This window comes from Chlorocebus sabaeus, chromosome 19 (genome assembly GCF_047675955.1).
Source record: "Chlorocebus sabaeus isolate Y175 chromosome 19, mChlSab1.0.hap1, whole genome shotgun sequence".
Taxonomy (NCBI): domain Eukaryota; kingdom Metazoa; phylum Chordata; class Mammalia; order Primates; family Cercopithecidae; genus Chlorocebus; species Chlorocebus sabaeus.
In genome coordinates, this window is record NC_132922.1 from 21,355,896 (window position 1) to 21,370,385 (window position 14,490).

Here is a 14,490-nt window from a genome sequence, read left to right on the forward strand (position 1 = left end):
AATCTCCGCTCACCGCAACCTCTTCCTCCCAGGTTCAAGTGATTCTCGTACCTCAGCCTCCTGAGTAGCTGGGATTACAGGCGCCCACCACCACACCCAGTTAGTTTTTGTTTTGTTTTGTTTTTTGAGATGGAGTCTTTCTCTACCACCCAGGCTGGAGTGCAGGTGACACAATCTTGGCTCACTGCAATCTCTGCCCTTCTCGGTTCAAGCGATTCTCCTGCCTCAGCCTCCCAAGTAGCTGGGATTACAGACGTGCACCACCACATCCGGCTAATTTTTTTTTAGTAGAGATGGGGTTTCACTATGTTGGCCAGGCTGGTTTCAAACTCCTAACCTCAAGTGATTCGCCCGCCTTGGCCTCCCAAAGTGCTGGGATTACCAAACTAAGCCACCATGCCCGGCCCCAGCTAATTAAAAAAAAAAAACAAAAAAAACAAAACCTTTTAAGAGATGGGGTCTATGTTGCCTAGGCTGATCTCAAACTCCTGGGCTCAAGTGATCCTCCCACTTTGGCCTCCTAAAGTGTTGGGCTCATTAGCATGAGCCATCATGTCCTGCTGGAGTGTTTTTTTTTTTTTTTTTTGGAGACAGTGTCTTGCTCTGTCGCCAGGCTGGAGTGCAGTGGCACTATCTTGGCTCACTGCAAGCTCCACTTCTCGGGTTTAAGCAATTCTCCTGCCTCAGCCTCCCGAGTAACTGGGACTACAGGCACGTGCCACCATGTCCAGCTAATTTTTGTATTTTCAGTAGAGATAGGGTTTCACCATGTTGGCCAGGCTGGTCTTGAACTCCTGACCTTGTGATCCGCCCACGCTGGCCTCCCAAAGTGCTGGGATTACAGGTGTGAGCCACCACAGCTGGGAAAGCATGCATTTTAATTTTTATTATTATTTTTTGAGACAGAGTCTTGCTCTGTCACCCAGGCTGGAGTGCAGTGGCACGATCTCCACTCACTGCAAGCTCTGCCTCCCAGGTTCACGCCATTCTCCTGCCTCAGCCTCCCAAGTAGCTGGGACTACAGGTGCCCTCCACCACGCAAGGCTATTTTTTTGTATTTTTAGTAGAGACGGGGTTTCACGGTGTTAGCCAGGATGGTCTCAATCTCCTGACCTCGTGATCCACTGGCCTCAGCCTCCCAAAGTGCTGGGATTACAGGCGTGAGCCCCCGCACCAAGCGTGCATTTTTATAATGCTCCCAGGTGATGCTGCTGAAGGCAGTCCACAGTCCACACCCAGAACCCACATACCAGGCCACCTGTACAGATCATGAAAATGAAGCCCCTAGCACACTGCCTGGCACATGGTTTGTGCCCAGGAAACAGCACTAGAGAGACTATGCAAGTTGCTCTAGACCCACGAGGGAACTGATGCTTGCTCAGTCCCATGCAGTCTTGGGTGTCCCATCCCGATCTCCCCTGCCCTGCCCCCAGCCTTCCCAGGGGAAGAGAATAAACAGCAGCAGCAACATTTTCATTTTATAAGCACTTGGTTTTATTGCACAGAAGCAATTGAAAGTGGACTCCAGTGGAAAGTGCGCCCTGGCATAATTCAGTGGCCAGTGCCCGGCCCCACCTGGACCGCTCTTCCAGAATAGAGAGCTCTGGGCAAGGGCTTGACCACTCCTTTGGAAAACAGAAGGCATTTGGGAATAGGTTAAGACATCTCAAGCATAATGTGTTTCTAACTGCTCATTCATTATTGCGGTCATCTGTCAGTTGCACATAGAGGCAATAAATGCACTTATTTGGAAAGGAGGGGGCAGTTTTATAGTCAAGTGTTTACGTGTGGCATTCGGCATGTATCACATTCAGCTACATAAGCTATCATAACATAATTGTCCATCGCCTGGGGAGGGCGTGGGGGCAGGGGCCTGGGAGTGCCCTCTCTTGCTAACATATTGCTAACAAATTCCTGTTTGAAGAAGGAGGCCCCGTCATCAAAGCAGTTTCTTCTTACATAAAGAGAAAAAGTGAAAATCGTGTTAATCCGATCCTTGAGCTCTGGGACTCTTTTAAGTTTCTTTGGCTGTTCCGGATGTTCCTTTCTCCCTGCCTTACTTCCCCTTGGCAGCCTTGTCTTCTGTGGCCTTCTCTGGAGGCCTGCTATCTTTTTGGTCTGTGCTGGAGGATTTTTCAGCCTTTTCCGCCTTAGGCTTGGTAGGCTCCTTTGAGAGGGTCTTGTCATCCTCCTTGGCTTTGGCCTCTGTCTTGGGTTTCTCCTCAGGCTTCTTGGCCTTCTCCTCCTTGGTGTCTTTTTTCTCCGGTGCTGCTGCCGCCTCCTCCTTCTCTGCTGGTTTGCTGGGTTCCTTGGCCTTGGCATTATCTGGTTCCTTCTTGGCCACCTCTGTCTTCTCTTTGGGTTTAGCGTCTTCCTTCACCTCCACTTTAGCAGGAGCCTCCTTCTCTGGGGTGGCGGCTTTTTTCTTATCTTCAGCCTCTTCCTTCTTGGCTTCAACTTTGGATTCTTTGGGCTTTTCGACAGCAGGTTCCTTCTTCTCCTCCACCTTGGGCTTTGGAGCCTCTTTCTTGGGTGCCTCCTCTTTCTTGCTGTCCTTCTTCTCCTCCGTTTTTGGCGTGGCAGGGGCTTTCTCTTCCTCCGCCTTCTTTGGGGGCTCTTTGACTTTCACCTCTTGGGGCTTCTCCTCCTTCACTGGGGACTTCACCTCTTCCTTCTTTGGGATCTCTTTCTCAGGGGCCTTGGCATCCTCCTTCAGGGGAGACTTCGCCTTCTCTGGGGACTTGACCTCCTCCTTGACAGGGCTTTTGGCCTTTTCAGGGGATTTGTCTGCAGGGGACCTTGCTTCCTCCTTCGCTGGCGTCTTGGCTTCTGGAGATTTCACATCAAGAGTCTTGGCCTTCTCGGGGGACTTGGCCTTCTCGGGGGACTTGGCTTCCTCCTTCACTGGGGACTTGGCCTTCTCGGGGGACTTGGCTTCCTCCTTCACTGGGGACTTGGCCTTCTCGGGGGACTTGGCCTTCTCGGGGGACTTGGCCTTCTCGGGGGACTTGGCTTCCTCCTTCACTGGGGACTTGGCCTTCTCGGGGGACTTGGCTTCCTCCTTCACTGGGGACTTGGCCTTCTCTGGGGACTTCGCTTCTTCCTTCTCTGGGGACTTGGCCTTCTCTGGGGACTTTGCTTCCTTCTCTGGGGACTTGGCCTTCTCGGGGGACTTTGCTTCCTTCTCTGGGGACTTGGCCTTCTCGGGGGACTTTGCTTCCTCCTTCGTTGGGGACTTGGCCTTCTCAGGGGACTTTGCTTCCTCCTTCGTTGGGGACTTGGCCTTTTCAGGGGACTTGGCCTCAGCCGGTGACTTTGCTTCTTCCTTCACTGGGGACTTGGCCTTCTCTGGAGACTTGGCCTCGGCTGGAGACTTGGCCTTCTCGGGGGACTTGACCTCGGCTGGAGATTTTGCTTCCTCCTTCTCTGGAGACTTGGCCTCGGCTGGTGACTTTGCCTCTTCCTTTGCTGGAGATTTGGCCTTCTCGGGGGACTTGACCTCGGCTGGAGATTTTGCTTCCTCCTTCTCTGGAGACTTGGCCTCAGCCGGTGACTTTGCCTCTTCCTTTACTGGTGACTTGGCTTCCTTCTCTGGGGATGCAGCCTCTTCTGCTGGGGGGGACTTTGCTGCTTCTTCTCCCCCTTCTGCCTCCTCCTCTTCACCCACTTCTTCCTCCTTGCCCTCCTCCTCTTTGGCCTCTTTCTCCTCTTCTTCAGTCACTTCTTCAGTTACTTGGGTCTCCTCTGTCTGTTCCTCCACAATCACAGTTTCTTTCTCAGACTTCTCCACCACTTTGACCTTCTCTTCGCTTTTGACCTTTATGTGAGTGGACACAGCAGGAATTTTGGGGAGTCCTTCGGGAAGCGAGAAAGGAATTGGGCCAAAGCCAATCCGACACTCTTCACCTTCCAGGAGTTTTCTGCAGGATGGATAATGGAACACGTTACTATACACTCAGAGCAAATTCACTATTTGGGTTCTTCCTAGACTATCCTGAAGCTCACTGACATTTAATGATATGGATTTTGGTGGAACAGGAATATGAAGGGTGGGCATTATGAGCCTGGAGAAAGTCACTTGGCAAATCATTCCAGTGACCACCCAGAATATGTAACCCAGTGGACTGGTTTTTTGTTTTTTGTTTTGAGACAGGGTCTCGCTCTATTGCCCAGGCTTAAGCAACTGGTCTTCTTCAATACAGCTAAGCCTGAAATAAAACAACTTTTGCCCCACAAAAAAGGCCCTCAAGAGAAAGCTCCTAAATAAATTTAACAAAGATTTAATTTATTGTACCTCAAACTAAAATAGTATTCAAGAGAACCCTGGGAGCCTGAGCAAACAATTCCACTTTTTTCTTTTTTTGAGACGGAGTCTCACTCTGTCACCTAGGCTGGAGTCCAGTGACACAATCTCGCTCACTACCACCTCTGCCTCCAAGATTCAAGCAATTCTCCTGTCTCAGCCTCCTGAGTAGCTGGGAGTAGAGGCACACGCCACCACACCAATTTTTATATTTTTAGTAGAGACGGGGTTTCACAATATTGGTCAGGCTGGTCTCAAACTCCTGACCTCAGGTGATCCACCCGCCTCAGTCTCCCAAAGTGCTGGGATTACAGGTGTGAGCCACCACACTTAACCACAATTCCACTTTTATAAATTTGGGTTTAAGAGGTCTTAGAATGCTCCCATTTGAATCGCGAGTGTCTCTCGTCACCCTGTATTACCATATTTTGAGTTTCAGGAATAAGGTAGAGGCTGCAGTTTCCCCTCTTGGCTTTGCTCCTCACTAGATGGGTGACCTTGGCCAAGACACACAAACTCTTTGAGCCTCAACTTCCTCATTGGAAAAAGAGGGTCATTAGAGTCCCCACATCAGAGGGTTGTTTCAGTGAGACAATGAACGGAAAAGACTTGGCAGAGTGCCTGTCTCAGAGTAAGTGTGGGGGTTACCCCTCAGACTAGTGCTTCCCAAATTTAGCAGCACACAGATGACTGGGGATCTTATCAAAATGCAGATTCTGATTCAGCAGGTCTGGGGAGGGGCTGAGAGTCTGTCTTTTGTTGTTTTTTTTTGAGACAGTGTCTCACTCTGTGATGACAGGCTGGAGTGCAGTGGCATGATCATAGCTCACTGAAGCCTCCAACTCCCAGGCTCAGGTGATCCTCCCACGTCAGCCTCCCGAGTAGCTGAGACTAAAGGCATGTGCCACCATGCCCAACTATTTTTTTTTTTTCTTTGTATTTTTTGTAGAGATGGGGTTTTGCCATGCTGCCCAGCTTGGCCTCAAACTCCTAAACTGAAATAATCTGTCTCCCTTGGCCTTCCAAAGTGCTGGAATTACAGGCATAAGCCACCACACTCGACAGAGAGACTACCTTTCTGATAAGCTCTTGAATGACGCCAGTTCCGCTGGTTCATTTGCCATGCTTTGAGTAGCAAGATTACAGACTAGAACCAAGAAGTAGGAAGCCACGGGTCACCAGCCAGAACTGGGACAAGTCCTTGGGGGATCAGTCCTGCTCCTTAGCCCTGGCTCCCCCAGGTCTTATTCCTGAGACTGGCTTTCTCAAGACTGCCATTGACTAAGGATTCCCTCTGTGGCAGCCCAGTGGTACCTGTGCTTCCTGGATTAGCTTGAGAATGGGATTAGCTCATCTTCCTGACAACCCTACGACATGGGTGCTCTTCTTATCATCTCCATTTTATTTCCCCAAGAAGTGAATGCTTGCAGAGCTAAGAAACTCTCAAGGACAGAGTTTTAAAGCTCCCTGACAACTCAAGCACCTCTTTTCCCTCCAAAGCAGGCCTCTGGCTGGTTGGATTTGGGGAGGGGATAAGGAACTTCCACCCTCTAAATCATTTCAGAATGAAAGTAAGTCACTCTCAAGACTCACCGGCTGGGCGCAGTGGCTCACGCCTGTAATCCCAGCACTTTGGGAGGCCAAGGTGGGCAGATCACCTGAGGTCAGGAGTTCGAGACCAGCCTGGTCAACATAGTGAAACCCGGTCTCTACTAAAAGATACAAAAAATAGCTGGGTGTGGTGGTGGGTGCCTGTAATCCCAGCTACTTGGGAGGCTGAGGCAGGAAAATCACTTGAACCCAGGAGACAGAGGTTGCAGTGAGCTGAGCTAACACTGCTGCACTCCAGCCTGGGCAACAGAGTGAGACTCCATCTCAAAAAGAAAAAAAAAAAGACTTATATATCTCACAAACTAAGAGTGGCTGCCAGGGGCTGAAGGAAGGAGAGAATGATAATGATGGCTTCTTGGGTATGGAGTTTCAGCTTAGGATGATGAAAACAGTTCTGGAGACAGTGGTTATGGCTGCACAGTAATGTGAAAGTACTTAATATCACTGAACTATCTACTTAACATGGTTAAATGGGGCTGGGCATGGTGGCTCACGCCTATAATCCCAGGACTTTGGGAGGCTGAGGTGAGCAGATGGCTTGAGTCCAGGAGTTCGAGACCAGCCTGGCTAACATGGTGAAACCCCTTTTCTACTAAAAAAAGAATACAAAAATTAGCCAGGCATGGTGGCAGGCACCTGTAATCCCAGCTACTCGGGAGGCAGAGGCATGGGAATCGCTTGAACCCAAGAGGGAGAGGTTGCAGTGGGCAGAGATCGCACCACTGTACTCCAGCCTGGGCAACACAGTAAGTCTGTCTCAAAAAAATAAATAAAATATAAAATAAATAAATTGATTCAATGGTAAATTGTATGTTTTATCTATTTTGCCGCAATTTAAAAGAGTTTTGTCCCTAAGACAGGTAGGCTGCCTAAACGGGGTCCTGAAACCCAAGGCATAGTGTCTCATAGGAACACAAGGTTTCTCCACCATGTGACGGCCCCTGTGCGTCTCACCTGTAAGCGGCTATCTCTATATCCAGAGCCATCTTGACATTGAGCAGGTCCTGGTATTCTCGCAGCTGGGCTGCCATCTCCCACTTGGTGTTCCTCAGCTCAGCGTCCAGCTGTTGAATGGCTTCCTGGGAAGGAGAGGTGACACACATCACATGCCACCCAGTGTCTGGCCCTCAGTATTAGGGAAGCTGCAGCGGGCTGTGCAACCCCAGAGTAGGCCCATCCAGCCAGGCTCACTGGGGCCAACCCCAACCCTGCTGGAGCTGTTGGGTCCTCATTAGTGGACATGGAACAATCTGGAGCAAAAATTCTGCTGTATAATGACCTCAGCCTGGGGAAGGTCTGAAATGAAATTCATCAGACGTCAACAGTTGTTCCTGTTTGTTTGACTGGTAGAATAATGGGAGAACTTTTACAGATCTTGAGCTTAGAAAGTGCTCAGTGAGGACAGGAGGGGTGGCTCATGCCTGTATTCCCAACACTTTGGGAAGCCGAGGAGGGCGGATCACTTGAGGTCAGGAGTTCAAGATTAGCCTGGCCAACATGGTGAAACCCTGTCTCTACTGAAAATACAAAAATTAGCCGGATGTGGTGGCATACACCTGTAATCCCAGCTACTTGGGAGGCTGAGACAGAAGAATCGCTTGAACCCAGGAGGCGGAGGTTACAGTGAGCCGAGATTGCACCACTGTACTCCAGCCTGGGAGAAATAGCAAGACTCCGGTGGTTCACGCCTGTAATTCACTCAGCATTTTGGGAGGCTGAGGCAGGAGGATCGCTTCAGCTCAGGAGTTTGAGACCAGCCTGGGCAACACAGTGAGACCTCATTTCTACCAAACAATTAAATAATTAGCTGGACATGGTGATGTGCACCTGTAGTCCCAGCTACTCAGGAGGCTGAGGCAGGAGGATTACTTGAGCCCAGGAGGACAAGGCTTTAGTGAGCTGTCATCTCGCTGTCACATTCCAGCTTGGGAAACAGCATGAGACTGTGTTTCAAAAAAGAAAAAAAAAAGCCCAGTGGGAGCAGGGCCTTGCCTGCTTTTGCTCCTGTCTTTCCCCAGTGTGCCACCGTGTCCGACACATAGTCAGGGTTTGGTAGGCATTGGTGACTGCCTCAGCCTTCTGAGTAGCTAGCACTGTAGGCACACACCACCATGCCCAGCTAATTTTTTTTTATTTTCTTGAGACAGAGTCTCGCTCTCTCACTCTGTCACCCAGGCTGGGTGCAGTGGCATGATCTCGGCTCACTGTAACCACCGCCTCCCAAGTTCAGTTCAAGCAATTCTCCTTTCTCAGCCTCCCAAGTAGCTGGGATTACAGGTACACACCACCATACTCAGTTAATTTTTGTATCTTTTTAGTAGAGACAGGGTTTCACCATGTTGGCCAGACTGGTCCTGAACTCCTGACCTCAAGTAATCCACCCGCCTTGGCCTCCCAAAGAGCTGGGATCACAGGCATGAGCCACCATGCCCAGCTGCCAGTTATCTTTAAAAGAAGGAATCTGCTAAGGCCTTCCCCCGGCCACCCAAAGACATTGGTGGCTGTTTACCAAATGTCCACTGTGACCAAGACCAAGCTAGTGAGTGGCAGAGCTGGGATTCAAATCTAGAAGGATTCGAATGTTGAAGACCTTGCCGAGCTCATTGACAAGTTCACACTAATCTCATTTAAAGTCTCTCTCTCTAGGCCAGGCACGGTGCCTCACACCTGTAATCCTAATACTTTGGGAGGCTGAGGTGGGAGGACTGCCTGAGCCCAGGAGTTTGAGACCAGCTTGGCTAACATGGTGAAACCCCGTTGATACTAAAAATACAAAAATTAGCCAGGTGTGATGGCATGCTCCTGTAGTCCCTGCTACTCGGGAGACTGAGGCTCGAGAATCTCTTGAGTCCAGGAGGCAGTGGTTGCAGTGAGCTGAGATCATGCCACTGCACTCCAGTCTGGGCAAGAGAGTGAGGCTCCATCTCAAAACAAATACGTAAATAAATAAAAGTCTATCTCTTTCATCTTTCCAGCTCTGCAAAGCAGGCTTTTTTTTTTTTTTTTTTCATTGCTGGAATTCAGATTCAGAGAATTAGATAACTTTCCTAGGGTCATGCAGCTGGAAAGTGCTGGTATGTCTGACTCCAAGGGCCACAATCTTAACCACTACAATCCTACTCGGTGAGGGACAGTAACTTGTCCAGGGTTACCCAATCAGGTAAGCTGTCTGCCTTGCCCCTGCCCACCTGGTAGGAGGCAATGTCGGCCTGATGACGGTCCTCTAGCTCAGAGCGCTGCCTCTCCAGTGAGTCCTTGGTGCTTTTCAGTGTCTCCAGCTCTGTGGTCCTGGCCTGCAGCTGACGCCGGTACTCAGTTATCTCCTCCTGCGCTGAGCGCATGGCGTCTGTGTTCACCTTGGCTGCCTCCGACAGTCGGTCCAGCCTCACTGGGGGAGAAGGTAGCAGGGCACAGGGTTAGACACACCTGGATTTGGGTTCTAATGCCCAGATGATGATGATGATGATGATGATTTTTTGAGATGGAGTCTCACTCTGTCGCCCAGGCTGGAGTGCAGTGGCGCAATCTCGGCTCACTGCCAGCTCCGCCTCCTGGGTTCAAGCGATTCTCCTGCCTCAGTCTCCCGAGTAACGGGATTACAGGCACCTGCCACTGTGCCCAGCTAATTTTTTGTATTTTTAGTAGACATGGGGTTTTGCCACGTTGGCCAGGCTAGTCCTGAACTCCTGACCTCATGATTCGCCTGCCTCGGCCTCCCAAAGTGCTGGGATTACAGGCGTGAGCCACCGCGCCCAGCCTAATGCCCAGATTTTGAAGGTGACACACGTGGATTGACCTACTGCGTGTGCCAGGCACCATCCTGGATGCTTGAGTCACTCTGTCCTGTGAGGTAAAGGCAAGTGACTACTCCCTAAGGCCACCCAGCTAGTGAGTGGCAGAGCTGGGACTCAAATCCCCAAAGATCAGGCTCTGTCTCCTGCAATGTGGGATCCAAAAACTCTGCAGTCCAGCTCCCTAGCAAGGGCCTGGCAGTGCTGGGGGTTCCAATGTTATACCTGGCCCATGGGGCTTAACACTGAGATGGAGGCTGGAGGCTTGTGGCTGAACAAGTTAATGAGCTTGTGACCTTTGAGAGGCAGGAGGGTACCGTGAGCAATCAGGTCACCTTGTAGCAATAGTCCCTTCCTTACAGGTTTCTGCGCAGAGTCCAAGGTCATTGTAGAACCCGTGGCCTGGGTGCCAACCCCCCTGTCCCTTTCTCCACCTAGCTGCTCACTGCCCCTGAGCATTGGTAGCCACACCCCAGTCTCTGCCAGCAACCAGTTCCCGGTCCCCAGGAAAGCTTCCAGGGGCAGTGGAGGTCTGGAGACTGGTCTTCAGCTCGTGAAAGTGAACATCCTGAATCCCCAGATAGTGGCACCCAGGGCAGGAGTCTTGGTGGGGAGGGAGGAAGGAAGGAAGCCAGCTGAGTGGGCCAGTAAAATTCTGGGACGTCTGTCCCTATGACTGGCAAACCCAAAAGAGGTTTGCGCAGGGACGGGCCTTGCTGCGGAGATGGAGGAGGGGATGGTTCTGCTCTGCAGAGGAGTGGAAAAGGAACAGAAAAAGCTATGCATCCAAATCCCGGTTTTCCTGGCTTTCCCTGCTAGCTAGTGCTAGCAGAGACTTAGAAACCATCCAGGTGGTTGGGGATTCTCAACTATTGTGAATCACAGATGCTTTTGGAAAATCACTGAAGCCTCTGCCCTCTTTCCCAAAAACAACGCAAAGTTTTATAGACAGTTTCGTGAGAGATCACGGAACTCCCCGAATTAAGCAGCCCAGTTGATCTACCCTACTCTTTCAACTCAAAAACAAATTAAAACCAGAGAGGGCAAGTGTTGGTCAAGGTCACCCTGCAGCTGCTGGGCACAGCTTCAAGGCAGCGCAATCTAGCTGACTCAGGGCTGCAAGGAGTTGGGGGAGGGGCAGACTTGGGAGGCTCCCAGCTTTCCTAAAGGAGAAAAGGGACATTAAAACATGAACGGGTCCACCAGCCACCTCGGCCACAGGCAACAACTGATTGTGGTAATGGTTCCTCCTAGGAAGAACAGATGCGAAAAGCCCTGCCCTACCCCACGTGGAAGATTAAGGTAGGGATCTTAAGCAGTGAGCACGGAGTAGGGAGGAGCCTGGTAGGGGAGAGAGGAATAGGGTTCCTTGCAGGGTGCAGGAGAGGGTGTGGCAGCATTGGCGGGGAAGCCTTGCTACTTAGAAGGGCTGAGAGTCTCCGGCACTTGCAGACCAGAATCCTGCATCACTTTTTTTCCTACAGAGGAAACTTGTTTTGTTCTTGACATCAGAGTGGGGTTGCCTAAGCTTGGGTAGAGAGCAGCGGGGGGCCCAGAGCTTAAGTATAGCTCTAAAGAACCTGGAAAGGGGGAACCGAAGGACAATCCAGAGTTGGGTACGTCCCACAAGAGACCCAGAGTAAAACCGCGATTTAACTAGGGGCATGCACTTTGCAGAGGGAAGGTAAGCAGCGCCCCCTTGGGTCACGCCGCCCAGAAGCTCGCCGCGGGGTCAGCGGGGGCGCCCCTCCCCCCCCACCCGCGGGCCTGCGCACCTCGGAACCACTCCTCGGACTGTAGCGTGCTCTGCACCGCGTGGCCTTCAAGCTGCGCGCGGATCTCGCGCAGCGCCGACGTCACGTCGCACTTGAGGGCGTCGCGCGTCTCGGCCTGCACCTGCGCCTGCGCGGCGCTGGAGCCCTGGATCTGGCCGAGCAGCTCGCCCACCTCCTCCTGGTGGTGGCGCCGCAGGTATCCGCACTCCTCCTGCAGCGCCTGCGCCTTCTTCTGCAGTTCCACGCGCGCCGCCTCGGCCTCCTGCGCGAAGCGCGCGAGCGCGCGGGCCGCCGCCTCGGCCTCCTCTCGCTGCCGGGCCTCGTCGTCGAGGCGCTGGCGCACGTGTGCGATATCCTCGAGCAGGTGCTCCTGCTCCAGGCGTAGTTGACCGCGCGCCGCGCCCAGACGCAGCACCGCGCCGCGCATCTCTCGGACCTCGCGCTCGTACAGCTCGCCCATAGCGGAGCGGCCCGCCTGCTGCTGCCGCAACGCCGCCGCCTCGCCCTCCAGGCTGCGGTTGTGCGCCTCCAGCTGCCGCACCTTGTCGATGTACCCAGCGAAGCGGTCGTTCAGCGCCTGCAGCTGCTCCTTCTCACTGCGCGCTGTGGCCGCCGCCACCACGCAGCCCTCCGGCCCGTTGCTCAGCGTGTCCAGCGAGTCGGTGCTTGAGGCTGCGCCTGCGCCGCGGAAACGGCTGGGCGAGGCGGACACGGAGCTCACAGACGTCCGTGTCCACGAGTGGAAGCCGCTGGAGGAGCCGGCGGCAGAGCGCGTCCCGCCTGCGCCGCCCTTTCGGGCCAGCGCGTAGTGGAGGCTGCCGCCGCCGTGCAGCGGCGCGAACGGGGCGCCCAGCAGCGCGTCCGCGCCGCCGAAGCTCATCATGGCCGGAGCAGGTGCGCGGGGCCGGGACGGGCTGGAGGCACTGCGGCAGCACCAGGGCGCCGGCCCTTTTATAGCCGCCGCGGCCGGGTCCAACCCCTTGTCAGTGAGGGGGTGGGGTGGAGGGCCCCGCCCTCTCCGCCTCCTCCCCTGCGGCCCCCGGCTGACCGGCTCAGCCGCAGTGAGAGGGGCGGGGTAGGGGACCGAGGAGGGAAGGGGAATCGACGCTGCGTCAGAGACCACCCCCGAGTTCGGGGAAGCGGGCAGAGGACTCCCGGAGTGGGCCAGTGAGGACCCCCGGGTACGCGTCGGAAGAGCCTGAGAGTGTGTTCGTAATAAGAAAGGGGACTTGAAACAGGGAGAGGACAAGGAGAAACCTGATGGGAATAGGGGCAGGATGCCCTCGGGATGGAGCAATGGAAGATTGCAGTCATTAGGATGAAGGGATCCCCGTATGAGAGAGGACACGAGGCTTTCCAAATAGTTAAGAGAGGCCCTCAGGATAGGGGGTGCAGAGACTGTGCAGCCAGCCCCGGAATAGAGGAGGGAGCAAGACAGTCCTGAATGGGAGCATGGACGCTCCATAGAACGGAGACAGGAGACCCCTGACCGGGGGAAGTACAGTGTTCTCCTAACATCTAGAGGACCCACTTGGAGAGCGCTCAGGAAACTCCGCGGCCAGCCCTGGAATAGATGAAGGGGGACCTGGAGTTGGGGAGAATACCAAGACTACCCTCAATGAGGGTATGGGAGACACTGCAGAGGCTGGAGAGAGGGAACCCCGGATGGGTGGGGTTGGGAGGGGGCAAAGCGTTCTATGAAAAGTCTGCAGTGGCCCCCCGAGAGAGGAGACAGGAGATCCTGCTACCATCCCCAGTAAAGGGGATGGACCCTCAGCGAAGCGGGCAGAGGGTCCCCTGAATAGGCAGGAGGAAGCTGGGCTGAGTTTGAGGGGCAGATAACCCACAGTGGGGGTACCGTAGCGGGGCTTGAGCATGAAATTGAGAGAGCTGGCGCCTGTGTGGGGTGGGGGGAAATGATGGGTGTCACCCGAGCCAGGTTCTGCACACTAGGGTCAGCTAAGCAGTTTGCTAGTCGAATGACCTTGGACGAGCTGTATTCTCCTACCCTTGTTTTTCCATCTGTACAACGAAGAGGTCTTGCCCCAGAGACAAGCTCCAACTTCTGACCCCCGACTGCCCCAGGAAGTTCCACTTTGAGGGGTCTCTGGCTGAATTGGGGATGGGGAACCCACATCTTGCCGTTCTCTCGCCACTATGAAGTCCTCTTTTCTCCCTCCCCCTCCCCATCTTCTCAGCCTCAACTTGTTCTCTGTTCCCCTACCCGCATAACAGACAAGCAGGCGCCTGAGTCGGCATCCCTTCTCGTTTCCAGGGAAGTGGTGGGATGCTTTCCAGGTACAAAAGTCCCTCGCCCCACTAGGATGTCAGGTAGAAAAAGGGGTCCCCAGGACTTAGGGGGCCCTGCAACGGCTGTGACATTTGGTTCTTTATTGGTTTTGGCTCATGTTTTATGCCTTGGGAGTGGGGGTGGCGCTGCGGCTGGCGCTTCAGCACCGGGGACAGGGCCTGCTCTTTGTTGGGCGTGGGGAGGGGAAAGCGATTAACTTCTGCTTTTACTTTAGGGGAGGGAAGGGAGGCACGGAGTGCTCAGGGGACCCGAGAGGGGAGGCGAGTGATCCAGCAGGGTCACACAGTGAGCCAGGGACCCCTCCTTGGACTTCCTGTCAGGGGTCTAGTTCCCTGTTTTCTGGGCTGTTCTCCTCCTGCATAGGGACCCCTGCGAAAGGACCCCTGGGGATGCCGGGAGCCCTGAGACCCCCTTGAGAGTTTGTAGACTCCTACTTGCACTCTGAATCTCCCCAGGCGGTTATCTCAACCCCCACTACACCCCCACTTTACCCGAGTTTTCCTGCTCCAGGATTCCCAGGACAGAACAGACAGATCCCCCAGGAAAGACCTCTGCCAGTTCCTTTCTCTTTGCCCTCTGTCTCCTTCCAAGGCCCCTGGTTCTAAGCAGACCCTCAGAGCTGGGAAAGTGATGGCGCTGTCCCTTTAACCATGTTTTACTGGAAGGAGAGTGCGCTGGGAGGAGGGAAGAGGGGGAGGG

General features: G+C 53.6%; 1 protein-coding gene across 1 annotated transcript; it reads right to left on the minus strand.

The window, feature by feature from the left end:
- Positions 1–1,726: 1,726 nt before the first annotated feature.
- On the minus strand, positions 1,727–12,420 carry NEFH (neurofilament heavy chain). The gene is made up of 4 exons (XM_038007640.2): positions 11,481–12,420; positions 9,103–9,302; positions 6,869–6,993; positions 1,727–3,920 (listed from the first exon to the last, which is right to left on the minus strand). Exons 1-4 carry the CDS (start codon positions 12,361–12,363, stop codon positions 2,057–2,059), a joined length of 3,072 nt encoding a protein of 1,023 aa, XP_037863568.2. The 5' UTR covers positions 12,364–12,420; the 3' UTR covers positions 1,727–2,056.
- Positions 12,421–14,490: the final 2,070 nt, after the last annotated feature.